The sequence below is a fragment of the Nanorana parkeri genome, unplaced genomic scaffold (assembly GCF_000935625.1).
Source record: "Nanorana parkeri isolate BGI_ZX_2015 unplaced genomic scaffold, ASM93562v1 scaffold1181, whole genome shotgun sequence".
Lineage (NCBI taxonomy): Eukaryota > Metazoa > Chordata > Amphibia > Anura > Dicroglossidae > Nanorana > Nanorana parkeri.
The window spans coordinates 145,908-165,689 of record NW_017307449.1 but is presented as its reverse complement, the minus strand read 5'-3'; the positions used below and the strand labels follow the sequence as shown (position 1 = coordinate 165,689).

The window sequence follows — 19,782 nt, the reverse complement described above, 5'->3', positions numbered from 1 at the left end:
GACCTAAATGAAGGTTGTGTAGTCACGTGACTCCCTAACAGATGCTGCGAAACATGTAGAAAGCATTTCCTTTTGACAAAATTAATTGTGAATATTGTAAACAAATAGTATGCACTGGCTTTTTTTTAATGTAGTAGAAGTCTATTCCACCTGGACATAATAACTGTTCTTTTACTTCTTCCATTAACTCATCCCATCTAATTATTAACTTTTGTATCACTTGCCCATCCTACTAGATAATAAGCTCTCACAAGCAGGGCCCTCCTAACCCTCCTGTATTGAAATTGTATTGTACCTGTACTGACTCCCTCCATTTTGTAAAGCGCTGAGCAAACTGTTGTTGCTATATAAATCCTGAAAAAAAAAAATAATAATAATATATGTGCATTCACATAAACTGTAAGGACTAATTTACCATTGCATAATGAATAGCAAATATTGGCATCTGCACCGCACTGTATCTGCATATTATGAGTAATTCCCCACAAAGTTATTGCGATGGAGTTCTCTTAAAGGTGGCCATACACCTTACAACCATTGTACAACTTTTTCTGTCCAGATCATCTCACCCTCGTTCAGTTTTCTTGCAACTAGCTCATCATGCATAGGCCAATGTAGTTCGCTATTAACGCTCGTCAGCACCACCACCTGGCCGATTTTCATCGATCAAAAGGACAGATTTTCGTTTGAGCATGTGTATTTTTCATCTTGAGGTTTTTGTTGTACCACCACGCCACTAACCTGTCAATTTTCGTCCAACTAGACACAAGTTTTCTAGCCTGCTTGAAAGACAAAAAACTGCCAGTTGTACAGTAATTGAGGTTGTGCACTTCCCATCAACTGGCAGATTTTCAGACAAAAACATAATCACAAACAAAAATCTCCAGATAATTGTAAGGTGTATGGGCACCTTTAGCCTGCATTAGGCTGCAGAGTGAGCTTAATGATTGGAGGCAAGGTCAGTCAGGTGTCTTTTAACAGGACACGTGAGCAGGGGCTTCTTTTTTCATTTACTCATCGTGAATGGCATTCTACTTGCTCTGGAGTCCCAAACCAAGTGAAGTGTAAAACACATTTGTGTTTATAAATGTGCTTTATAAATGTTTTTTTTTCTTTCTTTTAGTAGTGGTATAGCCTTGGTAGGGCCACTTCACTACTTTTTAAATAGGTCTGATTATAATACCTAACTTGCTGGTTTGCAGCAAAATGGGCTTGGTAAACGTTGGGTCTATAACTTCCGCCAGATGTGTTTACCATCTTCATGGTCTGATGCTCTGTGTGCCTTCACATACAGACGGCACTGCAGCCCTCCAGTTCAAAGCCACTCTCCTGCTCCCCTACAAGGACTTTGATTGACAACAACCCTTTTCTGTGAGATCTCCCTTGTGTTGTGCATTCTACCAATGCAAGATAAAAGTGTATTACTCAAATGCCAATGCAAATAGCATTGCATTGGCATCAGGGTATAATGTTTATGTATCTCAGCACAGAGGCCATGTGACTAATCTCTGGCCTGTACAAGGAGGAATTTTAGGAAGATTTTGCTGTGATTCTATCCTGTGTTGTATTTCAGGGCAAGGTCATTAGTACTGAGGCTGGAGCTGCTGACTATGATCAACTCCTACCTGACACCTGCATAGAGACTGTACATGCTTCAGTCGTGCACAAATTGATGGCAAGCAGTGCCATTAGAGCAGTCAGAGATAGCTAGAGAAGAAATGGAGCCATAGTCTTAATTAATGGCAGCCTTCATGTTGCAATACAGTTCTAGTAGTGTAAAAATGACAAACTAAGTGCCATGTAGCTGAAGACAGACTGACACAGGAAGCAGAGTGATTGCAAGCCGTAAAAAAAAAAAATGGTGCTACAAAAGAACTGTTTCGGCAATTTAAATTTCCCAGAGACAACAGAACGATGAATCGTTCGACAGAACGATTAATACTCTGACTTGTTGCATCAAGTCATGCTGGGGGCAGGGAGGTGACTGCTTTATTGCTTTAGGTAGTATTATACTGTCAATAAATCCAGACTGGACAAATATACAGTGGTTGGCAAAGTATTTATTTAAATGTTTGTACACGTACTTACAATTATTAAGTTTCCAAATAGCAGGTCTCTCAGCTTGACTTCCCTGTACTTCCTGTCCAGTACAAGATCACAAGGGGGACAGCACAGTCTCCAGCACATGTCCCATTTACTAGCTTGAAAAGGGAAGAGGGAGCAATGGACAGTAGAGGAGTGGCTTGCCTTGTTGTGCCTGTGAAAATATTTAGCTCTTATTAAACATCTATTTGTTGTGTGCACTTTGTTAAAAAAAAAGGTGTAAGTACATTAGATCCCACGCTGCTGTGCGTTGACAGCCAATTCAAAATGAATGTTCTGCCTTAACACAGGTTGACACATGCATGTGCAGCAATTAATGTGAATCTGGCCTAGGGGGATTTTACATTGCATAAGGATTTTTTATTTATGGCAATTTGTGAAAATGCAAAAGAAGGAGTGGGACTCCCCAGTGAAATATGAGCAGTGACATTCCATGGCAAGGTGGGAACAGTTTGCCTCTGCAGTCTACAGCAGTTTTAGGAAGCCGGTGTATAATTTAGACCAACTAATGGAAGACAAATGACATGTCCTTTCTTTTTTAATAGTTGTTAATTTGCTGGGTATGATGTTTGCCCAGTTGCATATCATTTGTTAGGGTGAATTCATTCCCCGCAGGATTTCTTTAATTTGATAGTTTGGCTCAGGGTACTTGATAAATGTATTGATTATTCAGCCCAGCAGCTTCCATTCAAATGCAAAACATGAGTGCTGAATGAACTGACCATTTAATGAAGTCTTACTTCATTAGTGTTACCTATTCACATCTCTTCATTCCTTATTACATTAGTTTTATTCTATTGATGGCTCTGTAAATGTAAAAGACGACATCACTGTGGATTTTTATCCTGCAGGTGGCAGCGTATGACTTCCAGCTTCCCGTAAACATAAACTTCAGTGGTGGAGTAAATGATGCTGACAGCTCTGCTTCTGTCACTCCAACCGATTCGGAAAAGCATATTGTTGTTCCCAGGCCTCAAATGGTGGATGTCATCACTCCAGCATGTAAAGTGAATGCTACGGGTACGTCAATAAAAAATCTCTTTAATGTACTTATAGACTTAAATGTCTATACTTTCAAGCAGGAACATGACACCTGAACTTCTGATCTCCATTTTTTGGATGTTGTCGCTCTGTGACATGCCAGCTTCCATGTTCAGGGTTTTGCACTTGAAAAGCATTACCTCTTAAATCGTATACGGCTCTCCTACTAAGTTTCAACTAAGTTTTTACAAGGCACATTTCTCAAAACTGGAGCAGACAAAATCTGGAGCAGTTGTGCATGGCAATCAGCTTCTCTCTTTCATTTTCAGCTCTTAACTGAACAAACTGAAGAGAGGAGCTGATTGGTTGCCATAGGCAACTGCTCCACATTTTGTGTTCTCCAGTTTTGATAAATTCCCCTCAGTACGTCTTAAGCTCCTTTTGTTCTTGAAAATCATTAACATTCATGAAGGGTAACTCACAGAGTCAGCATATTATATTGTCACAAAATAATATTTTGTATGGAGTGGCTTTATTTTGATGTTCCATACAATAGATTTTAGCATCCAATGACATAACAGGGGCTTTCCGCCAACTATTACAACATAAGGACAGTTATGCTTCTGTGCAGTTATGGGAGCGATCTATTTAAAATAGAGCATAGAGAATCAGAGCTTTAGCTACAATTTTGAGGAGGAAAACAAAAAAAAACCCCATTTAATTCATTGATATAGATTGATATAGGCAACTAATTAGAGCTGCACTCCTGGCACAAAGGATATAAATCCAATGTGTGTGCACTAAATGCCTTTGCAAACCCAGAGACTCTATATTAGTATTAGTGACATTATCACTGTGCTGCACATAGCCTGTGCAAGATCAGAGCTGTGGGAGGGGTAGACAGGCTCCACCCACTACACGAGGGGGTGGATACAAGATCCCTGCAGAAGGTTAGAGTGCAGTAATGACTGGTCTTCATTATAGGAAGCTCTTGCATGGGGTAAAGTTTCACACTGTATTACTGCACAGATCTGGAAGAAATACACAAAGCACACCAAGATTCATGTAAGAATACACATAACTCTTGTATTTATAAAATATTTGCTTATCCCAGAATTCAGCTTTAATTTTTGTTTATTCTCAAGTCTTTCTAAATCGTTCTAAAATTGAGTTGGTTTTATGTTAAAAAACATAATCCTGTAAACTGGATATACAGAGCTCAGCTTTCAGAGAAAGTGTTTTAAGTAAATTGGTGTAACTTGGTGCTTGCTCTGAAACCTGAATGTAATTATGTGTGTATTTTACCTATGAGTATTTTTCACAGTGTTACAGACAGTTCTCCAGTTCTCCACTACAAGGATTTCATTTGAATTGCCATCTGAAGTGTTTAAATTGGGCATTGCAGATGACTCTCTGTTCTCACAGGTAAGGCTCTTGTGCACAATATTTGAAAATAAGTAGATTTGGAGATTTAGAGTTATTATAATTCAAAGAATATTATGAATTAATAAGAGGTCCCTAAAGCTATATTAGGCCTTATTCATATGGTAATTATGAGATTTGGATATTTTAGCCTATTTGCAATAGGAGACAAATATCAAAGGTTTGCTATGTATCTTATTTCTCACTACAGACTTTGATTTTTTTAGCTCCTTACTTAACTGTATAATGTGTATATTTAGCAGACAGTCTATCGTTAAGATGAAAGAGGTAAACATACACGTTTTTATTGCAGTATAAAAAAAGCATAAGCTATTCATGGGCTTAATTTCTATTCTTTTACGCTGAATTTATCATTTGTAGTAGTAGTAGTAGTGTATTGTGTTAGTATGTCTACAAGTATTTAAAGGCATGAATAGGACAGGTAATAAAACATTAACAGCATACCCTTAGTTGCTTCCTTACAAAATAGAGTAAGTACATCTAAACATCGAAATTACCTGTCAAATAAAGTAATGATTTTCTGTTGATACCAGATATGTGACTATGCCACAGAAACCAAACTACTTTTGTTGAGTGTCAGCACCAATTCAGAGATGATTTGATGATCTACAACTGAGTGATACACAAATAAGATAAATTTTTGTTTATAGTTAGGGTACTTGAATGCATTTTTAGGATTTAACTTCTGAGTTTAGTGTTATTTTAGGTGAAAACAAGGCAGTTTATTGTGACACCAACACAAATGGCACAAAACATATATAATAGCAATTCTATAAACCTAGTGGAAGCATGCTTGCAATGGGGAGAAACTAACTAACCTAATTATATACAAAAAGCAGATTAGCATGGCAAGGAACTAAGGGAGACCATATAGAGCAACGTCTGGCAAAACAGCAAGGTAACTTTTGAAATGTTGGTGAAAAACTTGGCCAGAACAGGTTCAGGATTAATAATGTTATACAAAATGGTCTAGGGAATTAGTGGCACTGTCTAAATACGTAGGCAAGGGGTGTGAAGTGAGGTGGAGCTAAATAGCCTCCCAGTTGCCAACTTCATGTTGTGACCAATCACTAGGCTGCTGGGGGACACCTGCTAGTGACACTGAAATGACAAGATTCTAATTTGGGAACTCTACTCTCACCAGCAGGTATTCGGGTTGACCTGCAGGTTCCTGAAATTACCTATTAATGCATATATCTACCTGAGAGTACCCGGATTTCAGAAAACAAAGGGCAATCTATTTAAAATGTACAGTATAAAGAGACACCAAACTATACAATCTATAAAAATGGTACCACTGATTTGAGTGTAGCTAGAGGTTTAATGTGGCAGACTTGTTTAAGACAAAGGCCCTCAATCATCTTCATCAATTTTAAAGATTAAACTAAGATCTCTCTATAGTCTTGTCAGCAAAATAAGGATCGTAAAAAGCATTAAGTTGAGTTTGAACCTGCTGCCCAGTAATTACAGCAAGGATGGACAAATGTCAGATCTTTATAAAATTTGATGAATGACCTTAGAGCTTATATTTTCTTTCACCTAGATCAATTTAAACTCCCTAAAAACATCCTTCTTCAGAACTGTCTACTTCTTCATTCATTAGCTTTAATTAGTCATTATAGTGTAACCATGTGCATTACATTCACCTATGGTATTGACTCTTTAGCTCCATCTTCAACTGATCACAACCATAAGGTGTCCTTGCATGCACAATCTAGCTGCTAAAGTTGCTTGTGTGTAAGTAGATATGCAGGTAAATATGCATGCATGTGTCACCCAAGCATTTATGCTTATGCAGTAAACAGACAGTCCTAGTGGCACCTTACTTTGGGCAAGCAGTGATTGGTTGGGAAAACCCAACCAACTCAGTTTAAAGTTCAGCAATAAATATCAGCTCATATACCAAAGGTGCCTCCATTACCTGATGACCAGAACTGGATTAGAGTAGACAACCAATGGACAATCAATGTGGGGTGGGACAGACAGGAGTCAGCAAGCTAGACATTTTCTGAAAGTTTCAGGCAACTATTGTATAATATTTAGGGACTTGTGGAGACTGTGAACTCTTTCTTGGCTGGTGCTGGGCTCCTGTTTCCTGTTATTTTGTATGTCAATTGTTTGGACCTTTCATTGTGTTTGTATTAAGAGAACTGTACTGTGAGAAATATGATAGCTGTTATTGCTAATTTTTTATTAAAACTGTTCAGTTTGGCTGCTTTTGGCTTCAGGGATTTGAGATCTGATCCAGAAGAAACATGCAGTAAGTAAGACTGAACTTCTTCTGGATCATGCAGCAAGTGAGACAAACTATTTTTATACTCAACTTTAAAAAAAAAAAAAAAAGAATTATCCACAGTTCCTGAACCAATGTACAGTTTGCTAATATATCTGTGCTCAAATAATCCCTCTAGGCACTTGAACTAAGCAACGTTTCAAGGCAAAAGGTGACATGGAGATTAAACATTGATCAGAATGTGGAACTGATTAAGAATGGAATTTTTAAGTTCAGCAAGCGGTTTGGTATACTGGAACCAGGAGACAGGACTAATATAATTGTTAACTTTTGTCCAGGTAAGTATGCAGGAAATTGTTTTGTTAATTTCGTATTACCAACCTGCACTGTATGTTCAGTAAAGTAAACAATTGTGTTTGCCATACAATCGAGAACTGAATTTCATTGTATATTAGTTGAAATGTATTCTCATCTCTCGTTGTTGTATCTCCATTTGTTAACAGTTGGACCAGGGGTTTATTCCGCAGAAATACCTGTGATTCTGAATGACAATCCAGACAGCATTTATACACCTCTCCATTTGTTTGGAACCTCCAGAAAACCACAGCTAACGTTTAACCCACCACTTGTCATACTTACCCCCGTACCCTTGGACACAGAAATTCAAGCAACTGTTGAAATAACACCCACAGATTATTACAGGTATATTAAACTATGGTTTATTAAGCTAAATACTGGTAGGTATGTTTATACTGTATGCTAACAGAAAAATGAACAAGAACTATTCAGGTCACTTAATACAAAAATGTGTATTAAAATTGGTTGCAGGTCTGTTTAAATGCAACTATACACAATAATAAAATGCATTAGTCCAAAAACTACAGTAAGGTAAACAGAAGTCCATATTTAACCTACCTTCAGCATCCTAATTTCTCTAATAAATATCTGGTCATCCTGTTAGATAAATAGCCCTCCTTTTGCAGTGTAACAATGCTAAGCTCCCTGCAGTGAATCCACTGCAGTATTGTCACCCCCTACAGCTGCATCTTTACACATTTTGATAGGGATTATTAGTAGTGTCACTGCTGATAACTCCCCTTCTTGCCAATTAGTGCAGGAAACATGATCCAAGAGGGTTCTCTGTATTTGGTGGAAATGACACAGGCTGCTTCTTGGATCCCACCTGCTTGCTCCTCTAACTGAAGTTCTTGTTGGGCTCTGCGATAATACCACCAGCACCAGGATAGTAAAAAAAAACACCAGAAATGCATCTAAAGGGGCAGGGGGACTGACACATATAATAACATTTAGCCAGAGAGGGACTTGAATGGTAAGTAATGTAAATGTAAGTAAAGTAAATGTTTCTTAAATCAACAATGGACATTAGATGGCGATACATGTCAGCTGTGACCTTGGTAGGAATGGAAGACAGGTGGATCTTATATGGCACACCAATGATTGTTTAGAAGGAAGGCTATCAACTGGCTTGTAATTTTTTGGCAAAGTAATTTATTGTTTCCTTGTGACAAGAACAGCCATTGTTGCTTACATAAACTAAGTAGAAATATTTAGCTGTTTGTGAGACCTATATATTCATTTGTGCAGTTGTGTTTTTATTACAAACGGTAAATAAACATATAACCTAAATAAGTAACACATAACCCCTTTTTCTTTAGGACATCTGTATTAAATGTGGAAATTCCAGAGGTAGAGCTTGATAACGGTGAAAGGGTAGAAGTGTTTTCAGTCTACTTCCCCAATGGACAGATCATTAACAATTCCAGCCACCCGAGTGAAAAACTTATCTGCCGGATCTGCTTCAGATCTTTCAGTCCACTGTGTTGCTTGGTTGATCTAGTATTCACTGATGAAGAAAACAACAAGTAAGTTACTTTTATCTATCTTTTTAAAAAAAAAGCAACAACCATTGTATTGTTTGCCTGATAAAAGCACAACAATAGTATAATACATTGTAGTTATGAACATCTCAGCATGTCTGGGTTTCCTTTTCCCTGCCATATGGGTTACACAAGGGAATAAACCTAGTCTATTTTCATTCAGTTTACTGTACATCTCAAAAAAATATCAGTGGTATATGGAGCATGGAATTCCCCTTTCCTTTAAAACTGTATCTTTCCATTCTGATTCCAGGCAAGAATCAGCTTCATTATACTTTTAGAGAAAACTCTATAAAACAGGAGCAGAATAGCAGACCATAATTGCCAAAGTGTTAAAAGAAAACACAGTTTATAGTGTGCAGTGTTTGTAGAGTATAATTCAAACTAGTAATTTTATTTGTCATGAATGCATCTTATTGTTATTTAGTATATCTGTTTCGTAACATAGATTGCGTAATTTTTTGTTGGCATTTAAATAACTTCTGCATTGTTCTCTTCAATGGCAAAGTTTGAATGATTACAATGAAACTGAGACGATTGGTATATTATCCTTAAAGTCATGGTAATATGGGACATATAGCTACTATCAGCTTCTTAATGGGAATTTGGCAATTCTGCATTTTGTTTTGCCAGATATCATTAGCTGACCATTTGGGCTGCCAATATGTTAGTTTTACTATAACCACTATAGAGATGATACTTTCAGGAATGTTTTTAGAGGAACGCAATATGTACTATGATGCGTGCTGAACACGGCTGTCACATTTCAGTTTATTAGAAAGATAATGGTTTACTATGACATCTTTTTACCTTCTACTGGATCAACAGCATGGGGACACTGTTACAACTTACATAATTTCGACTTTTTGGACTATGACCCGACTAACATTTTTATGAAACTCTTTTATGAAACTAATTTTTATGAAAGTATTGAAATTAGCACTGCATCCTAGATATTGATGTTTCAAATATGTTACAGGAAATATAGAAGACATAAATGAATACAGCTACAGTATATATTCATTAATAAATCCTTACATTTATTTTGTTTAATGCAACTAGTGCAAGTGCTTTAATTTGACTTTCTATCGGCCTCTTGCAATCCAGTTTACAACCAAACTCAGACTGTGAGAGGGAGGCACAGAACTGGGAGCCAATCAATCGTACGGCACACAGATGTGTTGACAAGGCACATGGTAATAGGAGGAGGGAGTAGAGTGAACAGAGGGATGACCACATTACCCTTCTGCTGCTCTTTCACTGTTCAGTCAGCAGGTTGTGGGTGAAAAGATGGCTCCACTGTATCATTAACTGTAAGGGTTATCAACCACCTGAAATTACTGTGTGAGGGGGTTGTGTAAATCTCAAAACTATATGGACAGAAATATAAATCCTTTGTCAGATAAAACAACACCCTTATATGTATTCTATATATGTACTGTATTTAGCTGTGGGCATGGAGTTCAGCCTTAGCAACTGCTCAGAACCACAGCATATGTGAAATATAGGTTTGCCCATTTGTACATGTAATCATGTTACTTTAAAAGGCTTTGTTTTTACACACATAAGTTTTATGCTGTTTCAAGACTGGGTAAAAATCTGTCTGAAGCATTGGTTGCCAAGCAACAGGTTCTGTGCTGCTGGCAATGCCCACACTGGTCGTCTGCATCAGCATCCTGGTTGCCAGGCAGTGGGTGGGCTTCTTTTTTCCTAGCCTCCTCTGTTCTCATTGGCCTGTGGCACTGTTGTGGTAAATCTATTCTTGTAAGTACACCCCTATGGCAAATGACAAATATGACACCCCTATGACAAATCTTTTTCTTAATTTAGATTATGAGAATAAATATACAATATCAATTTTATTTGTCATTTGTTCAAGTATAGTACCTGTATCTGTAGGCACTGTTTGAATAAAGATTTAACGTTTGCTGTTTCAAATGTTTTGAAAAAGTCAACAATTTTCATTAGGTGCACTTACTTTTTCACATGGCTGTGTTACCATTTTGGCTTCCTTCCCTCAAGCATTTTACTGCAAAGCATCAACAGCAAAGCTTCTTGGCCTCACTTTTAACCTTTGATTTTTTTTTTATGGGGCACAGACAAGTGTTATTTTATGTTTGATACCTCCACATTCCTGAGCCAAATATAGATTAGGACTAGTGATGATTCATACATTTATTATTCTTAAAACGCTACATGCCGATTAATAATTCAGCAGTGAAGTTCCTTTCAGTAAGCATAAATTCTATAACAGACTTTCCTTTGTTGCTTTCCCCCAGAGCCCTCATGAGAATACTCAAAAGAATATCTCATCCTATTGTTTTACAGATTTACATTTTTTAGTTTTAACTCCTCTGTTGTTTTCGGATGGCTAGAATCACAGAAAAATATAACAAAAGCTATTTGCACATCCTAGAAAGTTACTTTAAATACATCTTTTAATTGTTTTGTGTTTAAGATAAAATCCAGTTTATGTTCTAAAAAGTCATCTATATTTTTATAATTTTAGGCATAACGAATTCTGTTCAGCAGTTATCAATTAGCTTCCATCTAATCCCATAAATCTATGCCACATAACATTGTTCCCATTGAGGAAAATGTTATTATGCTTTACCGGATTAGAAGACATAAAAAAAACACCCTCTACTCTGTAGCTGTCGCCTTGTGGAAAATAGATGACAAAATCACAGAGTATGTTTAATGAAAATGAGCTTCCTGCGCTTATGAGTTTTTTAGTCTTCACGGTCGGAGTTTGAGCTTTTTTTGGCTACCAGCAGGTTGCAAATGTTGATTCACATAATATATTTAATGACTATTGCCTATTTTCTGTAACTTCTTTGCAAGTGCACATTAGGGAAATAAGTATGAAAACAGCAGAATGGCTGATGAGTAACAAATGCTTTTTGCTCTTTCAAGATAGTGATATGGAACATACATTGTGCCGTTTTACTGATATTTCCTGTCTGTCTTCTGACTTCTGACTTTTTACTTTTACTACTGCTTTACATTTCCCCTTACACTGAGCTCTTTTCTAATAATTTGTTTCATATAAATATAATTGATAATAAACTGTTAATATGTGGAGTATAGCTACCATTGTCAGGGCCTACCAATAAACCACATAGATTGCTCAATCATCTTTATCTGGACATATACTCCCCCAGAGAGACCCTGTCATTCCAAAATTTGTCAACATATTTATAGCATATTCACATAAATAAGCCAGTGTTGCAATAAATTAAATAGTTAATTTCCAGCACCCCTTCTTAAACTAGCCTGATGCCCCACCCTTCTTGCAGTAACATACAAAGCAGCCTGATACCTCCTCCTTCCTCTCATTCACATACAATGCAGTCTGCTGCCCTTCTCCTTCACACATACATACAAACAATGCAGCCCCCCTTCCTCTCACATACTCAAACAATGCAGCCCTTGCACCAGAGCAACTCACTGCAGTACTCCTGAGGCATATGGCAACCAGGGGTAGGAGTGGTCATGTGCTGTGTAGGATCAGGATGTGTCCTTGTATAGGATGTCTGTCATTGGTGACTGCATGGCTGGGGATGGTACAGTAAATGTCCTCTCCATATGAAAACACTGCATCCAGGGCACCTGCCTCTTCTGTCCCCCCCTCATCCCGACCCTGCTGCTAAGACACATTTAACATTTCTGAATGTTCCCTGTAACATAGCAAATTAGCACTCGAATCACTAGTTGCAAAACAGCAACACTTGAATTTGCAGCATTAGAAAGCTCATAGGAAGTTAAAATGGCAACTTGTGTATCACATGTGTATTCTAGCATAAGACTCTGAGGTTGCTACAGGACTTGCACTGATTACTGTGACCATATTGCAATGTCAGAAATATGGTATGGCACTTGCGCAGAAGTGCAAGCAAAGACCAGCCACTATTGCAGTATTGCTGACATCAAAATATGACAGCAGTAGACCACGCATTTGCACTACATAAGGCCTCCATCTGGAAATATGTCAGAAATATGGCAGTGAGATCCCATGCATTCAAGGTAGTGACCGGTCTGTGCTGCCACTACTGCACACGTGAAATCTCACACAATAGGTTTACAACAATGTCTTGCATCTGAGCAGGTTTGTCCTCAGACTAGAAGCTTTTATTTCACAGTAAATGGGCACTAATCTTCAGTAAAAAGGCATTTGTTGCATGCACTCAGCACCAGACCAGCAGGTCCAGTCAAGCTACTGCTTTAGTGAAGAAGTAACTGACAACTGGCAAGCACTTCTATTCCTGTCCTGCCACCACTATGAAAGTATCCCCCTTCCCCACTGCTGCTGCACTGAACAAGGAGAAGCATGACGTGGGATAGGCAGCATAGGAAGAAGTGCTGTCAGGATATTGATAAATGTAGTGCCCCCAGCACAGCACTCTAGCGGAGTTCCAACCCACTGTCACCCATCTGCCAGCACAGCACTCCTCTGGTCTCACAACCCATCCAGAGCTCCCCCAACCCCCACTCTGCCAGTACATCTCCCCACTCCCACTTTTACCAGACCACCAGAGCTTCCCCATACACTCACCAAGCACATACCAAGCTGCACTGAACAAGGAGAAGCATGACGTGGGATAGGCAGCATAGGAAGAAGTGCTGTCAGGATATTGATAAATGTAGTGCCCCCAGCACAGCACTCTAGCGGATAAAAAAAAAAAAAAAAGAATTATCCACAGTTCCTGAACCAATGTACAGTTTGCTAATATATCTGTGCTCAAATAATCCCTCTAGGCACTTGAACTAAGCAACGTTTCAAGGCAAAAGGTGACATGGAGATTAAACATTGATCAGAATGTGGAACTGATTAAGAATGGAATTTTTAAGTTCAGCAAGCGGTTTGGTATACTGGAACCAGGAGACAGGACTAATATAATTGTTAACTTTTGTCCAGGTAAGTATGCAGGAAATTGTTTTGTTAATTTCGTATTACCAACCTGCACTGTATGTTCAGTAAAGTAAACAATTGTGTTTGCCATACAATCGAGAACTGAATTTCATTGTATATTAGTTGAAATGTATTCTCATCTCTCGTTGTTGTATCTCCATTTGTTAACAGTTGGACCAGGGGTTTATTCCGCAGAAATACCTGTGATTCTGAATGACAATCCAGACAGCATTTATACACCTCTCCATTTGTTTGGAACCTCCAGAAAACCACAGCTAACGTTTAACCCACCACTTGTCATACTTACCCCCGTACCCTTGGACACAGAAATTCAAGCAACTGTTGAAATAACACCCACAGATTATTACAGGTATATTAAACTATGGTTTATTAAGCTAAATACTGGTAGGTATGTTTATACTGTATGCTAACAGAAAAATGAACAAGAACTATTCAGGTCACTTAATACAAAAATGTGTATTAAAATTGGTTGCAGGTCTGTTTAAATGCAACTATACACAATAATAAAATGCATTAGTCCAAAAACTACAGTAAGGTAAACAGAAGTCCATATTTAACCTACCTTCAGCATCCTAATTTCTCTAATAAATATCTGGTCATCCTGTTAGATAAATAGCCCTCCTTTTGCAGTGTAACAATGCTAAGCTCCCTGCAGTGAATCCACTGCAGTATTGTCACCCCCTACAGCTGCATCTTTACACATTTTGATAGGGATTATTAGTAGTGTCACTGCTGATAACTCCCCTTCTTGCCAATTAGTGCAGGAAACATGATCCAAGAGGGTTCTCTGTATTTGGTGGAAATGACACAGGCTGCTTCTTGGATCCCACCTGCTTGCTCCTCTAACTGAAGTTCTTGTTGGGCTCTGCGATAATACCACCAGCACCAGGATAGTAAAAAAAAACACCAGAAATGCATCTAAAGGGGCAGGGGGACTGACACATATAATAACATTTAGCCAGAGAGGGACTTGAATGGTAAGTAATGTAAATGTAAGTAAAGTAAATGTTTCTTAAATCAACAATGGACATTAGATGGCGATACATGTCAGCTGTGACCTTGGTAGGAATGGAAGACAGGTGGATCTTATATGGCACACCAATGATTGTTTAGAAGGAAGGCTATCAACTGGCTTGTAATTTTTTGGCAAAGTAATTTATTGTTTCCTTGTGACAAGAACAGCCATTGTTGCTTACATAAACTAAGTAGAAATATTTAGCTGTTTGTGAGACCTATATATTCATTTGTGCAGTTGTGTTTTTATTACAAACGGTAAATAAACATATAACCTAAATAAGTAACACATAACCCCTTTTTCTTTAGGACATCTGTATTAAATGTGGAAATTCCAGAGGTAGAGCTTGATAACGGTGAAAGGGTAGAAGTGTTTTCAGTCTACTTCCCCAATGGACAGATCATTAACAATTCCAGCCACCCGAGTGAAAAACTTATCTGCCGGATCTGCTTCAGATCTTTCAGTCCACTGTGTTGCTTGGTTGATCTAGTATTCACTGATGAAGAAAACAACAAGTAAGTTACTTTTATCTATCTTTTTAAAAAAAAAGCAACAACCATTGTATTGTTTGCCTGATAAAAGCACAACAATAGTATAATACATTGTAGTTATGAACATCTCAGCATGTCTGGGTTTCCTTTTCCCTGCCATATGGGTTACACAAGGGAATAAACCTAGTCTATTTTCATTCAGTTTACTGTACATCTCAAAAAAATATCAGTGGTATATGGAGCATGGAATTCCCCTTTCCTTTAAAACTGTATCTTTCCATTCTGATTCCAGGCAAGAATCAGCTTCATTATACTTTTAGAGAAAACTCTATAAAACAGGAGCAGAATAGCAGACCATAATTGCCAAAGTGTTAAAAGAAAACACAGTTTATAGTGTGCAGTGTTTGTAGAGTATAATTCAAACTAGTAATTTTATTTGTCATGAATGCATCTTATTGTTATTTAGTATATCTGTTTCGTAACATAGATTGCGTAATTTTTTGTTGGCATTTAAATAACTTCTGCATTGTTCTCTTCAATGGCAAAGTTTGAATGATTACAATGAAACTGAGACGATTGGTATATTATCCTTAAAGTCATGGTAATATGGGACATATAGCTACTATCAGCTTCTTAATGGGAATTTGGCAATTCTGCATTTTGTTTTGCCAGATATCATTAGCTGACCATTTGGGCTGCCAATATGTTAGTTTTACTATAACCACTATAGAGATGATACTTTCAGGAATGTTTTTAGAGGAACGCAATATGTACTATGATGCGTGCTGAACACGGCTGTCACATTTCAGTTTATTAGAAAGATAATGGTTTACTATGACATCTTTTTACCTTCTACTGGATCAACAGCATGGGGACACTGTTACAACTTACATAATTTCGACTTTTTGGACTATGACCCGACTAACATTTTTATGAAACTCTTTTATGAAACTAATTTTTATGAAAGTATTGAAATTAGCACTGCATCCTAGATATTGATGTTTCAAATATGTTACAGGAAATATAGAAGACATAAATGAATACAGCTACAGTATATATTCATTAATAAATCCTTACATTTATTTTGTTTAATGCAACTAGTGCAAGTGCTTTAATTTGACTTTCTATCGGCCTCTTGCAATCCAGTTTACAACCAAACTCAGACTGTGAGAGGGAGGCACAGAACTGGGAGCCAATCAATCGTACGGCACACAGATGTGTTGACAAGGCACATGGTAATAGGAGGAGGGAGTAGAGTGAACAGAGGGATGACCACATTACCCTTCTGCTGCTCTTTCACTGTTCAGTCAGCAGGTTGTGGGTGAAAAGATGGCTCCACTGTATCATTAACTGTAAGGGTTATCAACCACCTGAAATTACTGTGTGAGGGGGTTGTGTAAATCTCAAAACTATATGGACAGAAATATAAATCCTTTGTCAGATAAAACAACACCCTTATATGTATTCTATATATGTACTGTATTTAGCTGTGGGCATGGAGTTCAGCCTTAGCAACTGCTCAGAACCACAGCATATGTGAAATATAGGTTTGCCCATTTGTACATGTAATCATGTTACTTTAAAAGGCTTTGTTTTTACACACATAAGTTTTATGCTGTTTCAAGACTGGGTAAAAATCTGTCTGAAGCATTGGTTGCCAAGCAACAGGTTCTGTGCTGCTGGCAATGCCCACACTGGTCGTCTGCATCAGCATCCTGGTTGCCAGGCAGTGGGTGGGCTTCTTTTTTCCTAGCCTCCTCTGTTCTCATTGGCCTGTGGCACTGTTGTGGTAAATCTATTCTTGTAAGTACACCCCTATGGCAAATGACAAATATGACACCCCTATGACAAATCTTTTTCTTAATTTAGATTATGAGAATAAATATACAATATCAATTTTATTTGTCATTTGTTCAAGTATAGTACCTGTATCTGTAGGCACTGTTTGAATAAAGATTTAACGTTTGCTGTTTCAAATGTTTTGAAAAAGTCAACAATTTTCATTAGGTGCACTTACTTTTTCACATGGCTGTGTTACCATTTTGGCTTCCTTCCCTCAAGCATTTTACTGCAAAGCATCAACAGCAAAGCTTCTTGGCCTCACTTTTAACCTTTGATTTTTTTTTTATGGGGCACAGACAAGTGTTATTTTATGTTTGATACCTCCACATTCCTGAGCCAAATATAGATTAGGACTAGTGATGATTCATACATTTATTATTCTTAAAACGCTACATGCCGATTAATAATTCAGCAGTGAAGTTCCTTTCAGTAAGCATAAATTCTATAACAGACTTTCCTTTGTTGCTTTCCCCCAGAGCCCTCATGAGAATACTCAAAAGAATATCTCATCCTATTGTTTTACAGATTTACATTTTTTAGTTTTAACTCCTCTGTTGTTTTCGGATGGCTAGAATCACAGAAAAATATAACAAAAGCTATTTGCACATCCTAGAAAGTTACTTTAAATACATCTTTTAATTGTTTTGTGTTTAAGATAAAATCCAGTTTATGTTCTAAAAAGTCATCTATATTTTTATAATTTTAGGCATAACGAATTCTGTTCAGCAGTTATCAATTAGCTTCCATCTAATCCCATAAATCTATGCCACATAACATTGTTCCCATTGAGGAAAATGTTATTATGCTTTACCGGATTAGAAGACATAAAAAAAACACCCTCTACTCTGTAGCTGTCGCCTTGTGGAAAATAGATGACAAAATCACAGAGTATGTTTAATGAAAATGAGCTTCCTGCGCTTATGAGTTTTTTAGTCTTCACGGTCGGAGTTTGAGCTTTTTTTGGCTACCAGCAGGTTGCAAATGTTGATTCACATAATATATTTAATGACTATTGCCTATTTTCTGTAACTTCTTTGCAAGTGCACATTAGGGAAATAAGTATGAAAACAGCAGAATGGCTGATGAGTAACAAATGCTTTTTGCTCTTTCAAGATAGTGATATGGAACATACATTGTGCCGTTTTACTGATATTTCCTGTCTGTCTTCTGACTTCTGACTTTTTACTTTTACTACTGCTTTACATTTCCCCTTACACTGAGCTCTTTTCTAATAATTTGTTTCATATAAATATAATTGATAATAAACTGTTAATATGTGGAGTATAGCTACCATTGTCAGGGCCTACCAATAAACCACATAGATTGCTCAATCATCTTTATCTGGACATATACTCCCCCAGAGAGACCCTGTCATTCCAAAATTTGTCAACATATTTATAGCATATTCACATAAATAAGCCAGTGTTGCAATAAATTAAATAGTTAATTTCCAGCACCCCTTCTTAAACTAGCCTGATGCCCCACCCTTCTTGCAGTAACATACAAAGCAGCCTGATACCTCCTCCTTCCTCTCATTCACATACAATGCAGTCTGCTGCCCTTCTCCTTCACACATACATACAAACAATGCAGCCCCCCTTCCTCTCACATACTCAAACAATGCAGCCCTTGCACCAGAGCAACTCACTGCAGTACTCCTGAGGCATATGGCAACCAGGGGTAGGAGTGGTCATGTGCTGTGTAGGATCAGGATGTGTCCTTGTATAGGATGTCTGTCATTGGTGACTGCATGGCTGGGGATGGTACAGTAAATGTCCTCTCCATATGAAAACACTGCATCCAGGGCACCTGCCTCTTCTGTCCCCCCCTCATCCCGACCCTGCTGCTAAGACACATTTAACATTTCTGAATGTTCCCTGTAACATAGCAAATTAGCACTCGAATCACTAGTTGCAAAACAGCAACACTTGAATTTGCAGCATTAGAAAGCTCATAGGAAGTTAAAATGGCAACTTGTGTATCACATGTGTATTCTAGCATAAGACTCTGAGGTTGCTACAGGACTTGCACTGATTACTGTGACCATATTGCAATGTCAGAAATATGGTATGGCACTTGCGCAGAAGTGCAAGCAAAGACCAGCCACTATTGCAGTATTGCTGACATCAAAATATGACAGCAGTAGACCACGCATTTGCACTACATAAGGCCTCCATCTGGAAATATGTCAGAAATATGGCAGTGAGATCCCATGCATTCAAGGTAGTGACCGGTCTGTGCTGCCACTACTGCACACGTGAAATCTCACACAATAGGTTTACAACAATGTCTTGCATCTGAGCAGGTTTGTCCTCAGACTAGAAGCTTTTATTTCACAGTAAATGGGCACTAATCTTCAGTAAAAAGGCATTTGTTGCATGCACTCAGCACCAGACCAGCAGGTCCAGTCAAGCTACTGCTTTAGTGAAGAAGTAACTGACAACTGGCAAGCACTTCTATTCCTGTCCTGCCACCACTATGAAAGTATCCCCCTTCCCCACTGCTGCTGCACTGAACAAGGAGAAGCATGACGTGGGATAGGCAGCATAGGAAGAAGTGCTGTCAGGATATTGATAAATGTAGTGCCCCCAGCACAGCACTCTAGCGGAGTTCCAACCCACTGTCACCCATCTGCCAGCACAGCACTCCTCTGGTCTCACAACCCATCCAGAGCTCCCCCAAACCCCACTCTGCCAGTACATCTCCCCACTCCCACTCTCACCACCCCACCAGAGCACCATCACACCTATTCTGCCTTCCAACACAGCATCACCCCAGCTCTCACAACTCTACCAGAGCTCCCACACCGATTCCCACCAATCTGGCAGCACAGCACCCCCTTG

The 19,782-nt window shown here is 38.2% G+C and overlaps 1 protein-coding gene across 1 annotated transcript in view; it reads left to right on the top strand.

Moving 5' to 3' along the window:
• LOC108796841 (cilia- and flagella-associated protein 47-like) overlaps window positions 1-19,782 on the top strand; it is a 208,738-nt gene that overhangs the window by 56,816 nt on the left and 132,140 nt on the right. The window contains 5 exon segments of the mRNA XM_018568382.1: window positions 2,955-3,123; window positions 4,409-4,509; window positions 6,939-7,098; window positions 7,264-7,462; window positions 8,437-8,643. Of these exon segments, the coding sequence (XP_018423884.1) occupies window positions 2,955-3,123; window positions 4,409-4,509; window positions 6,939-7,098; window positions 7,264-7,462; window positions 8,437-8,643 (836 nt within the window).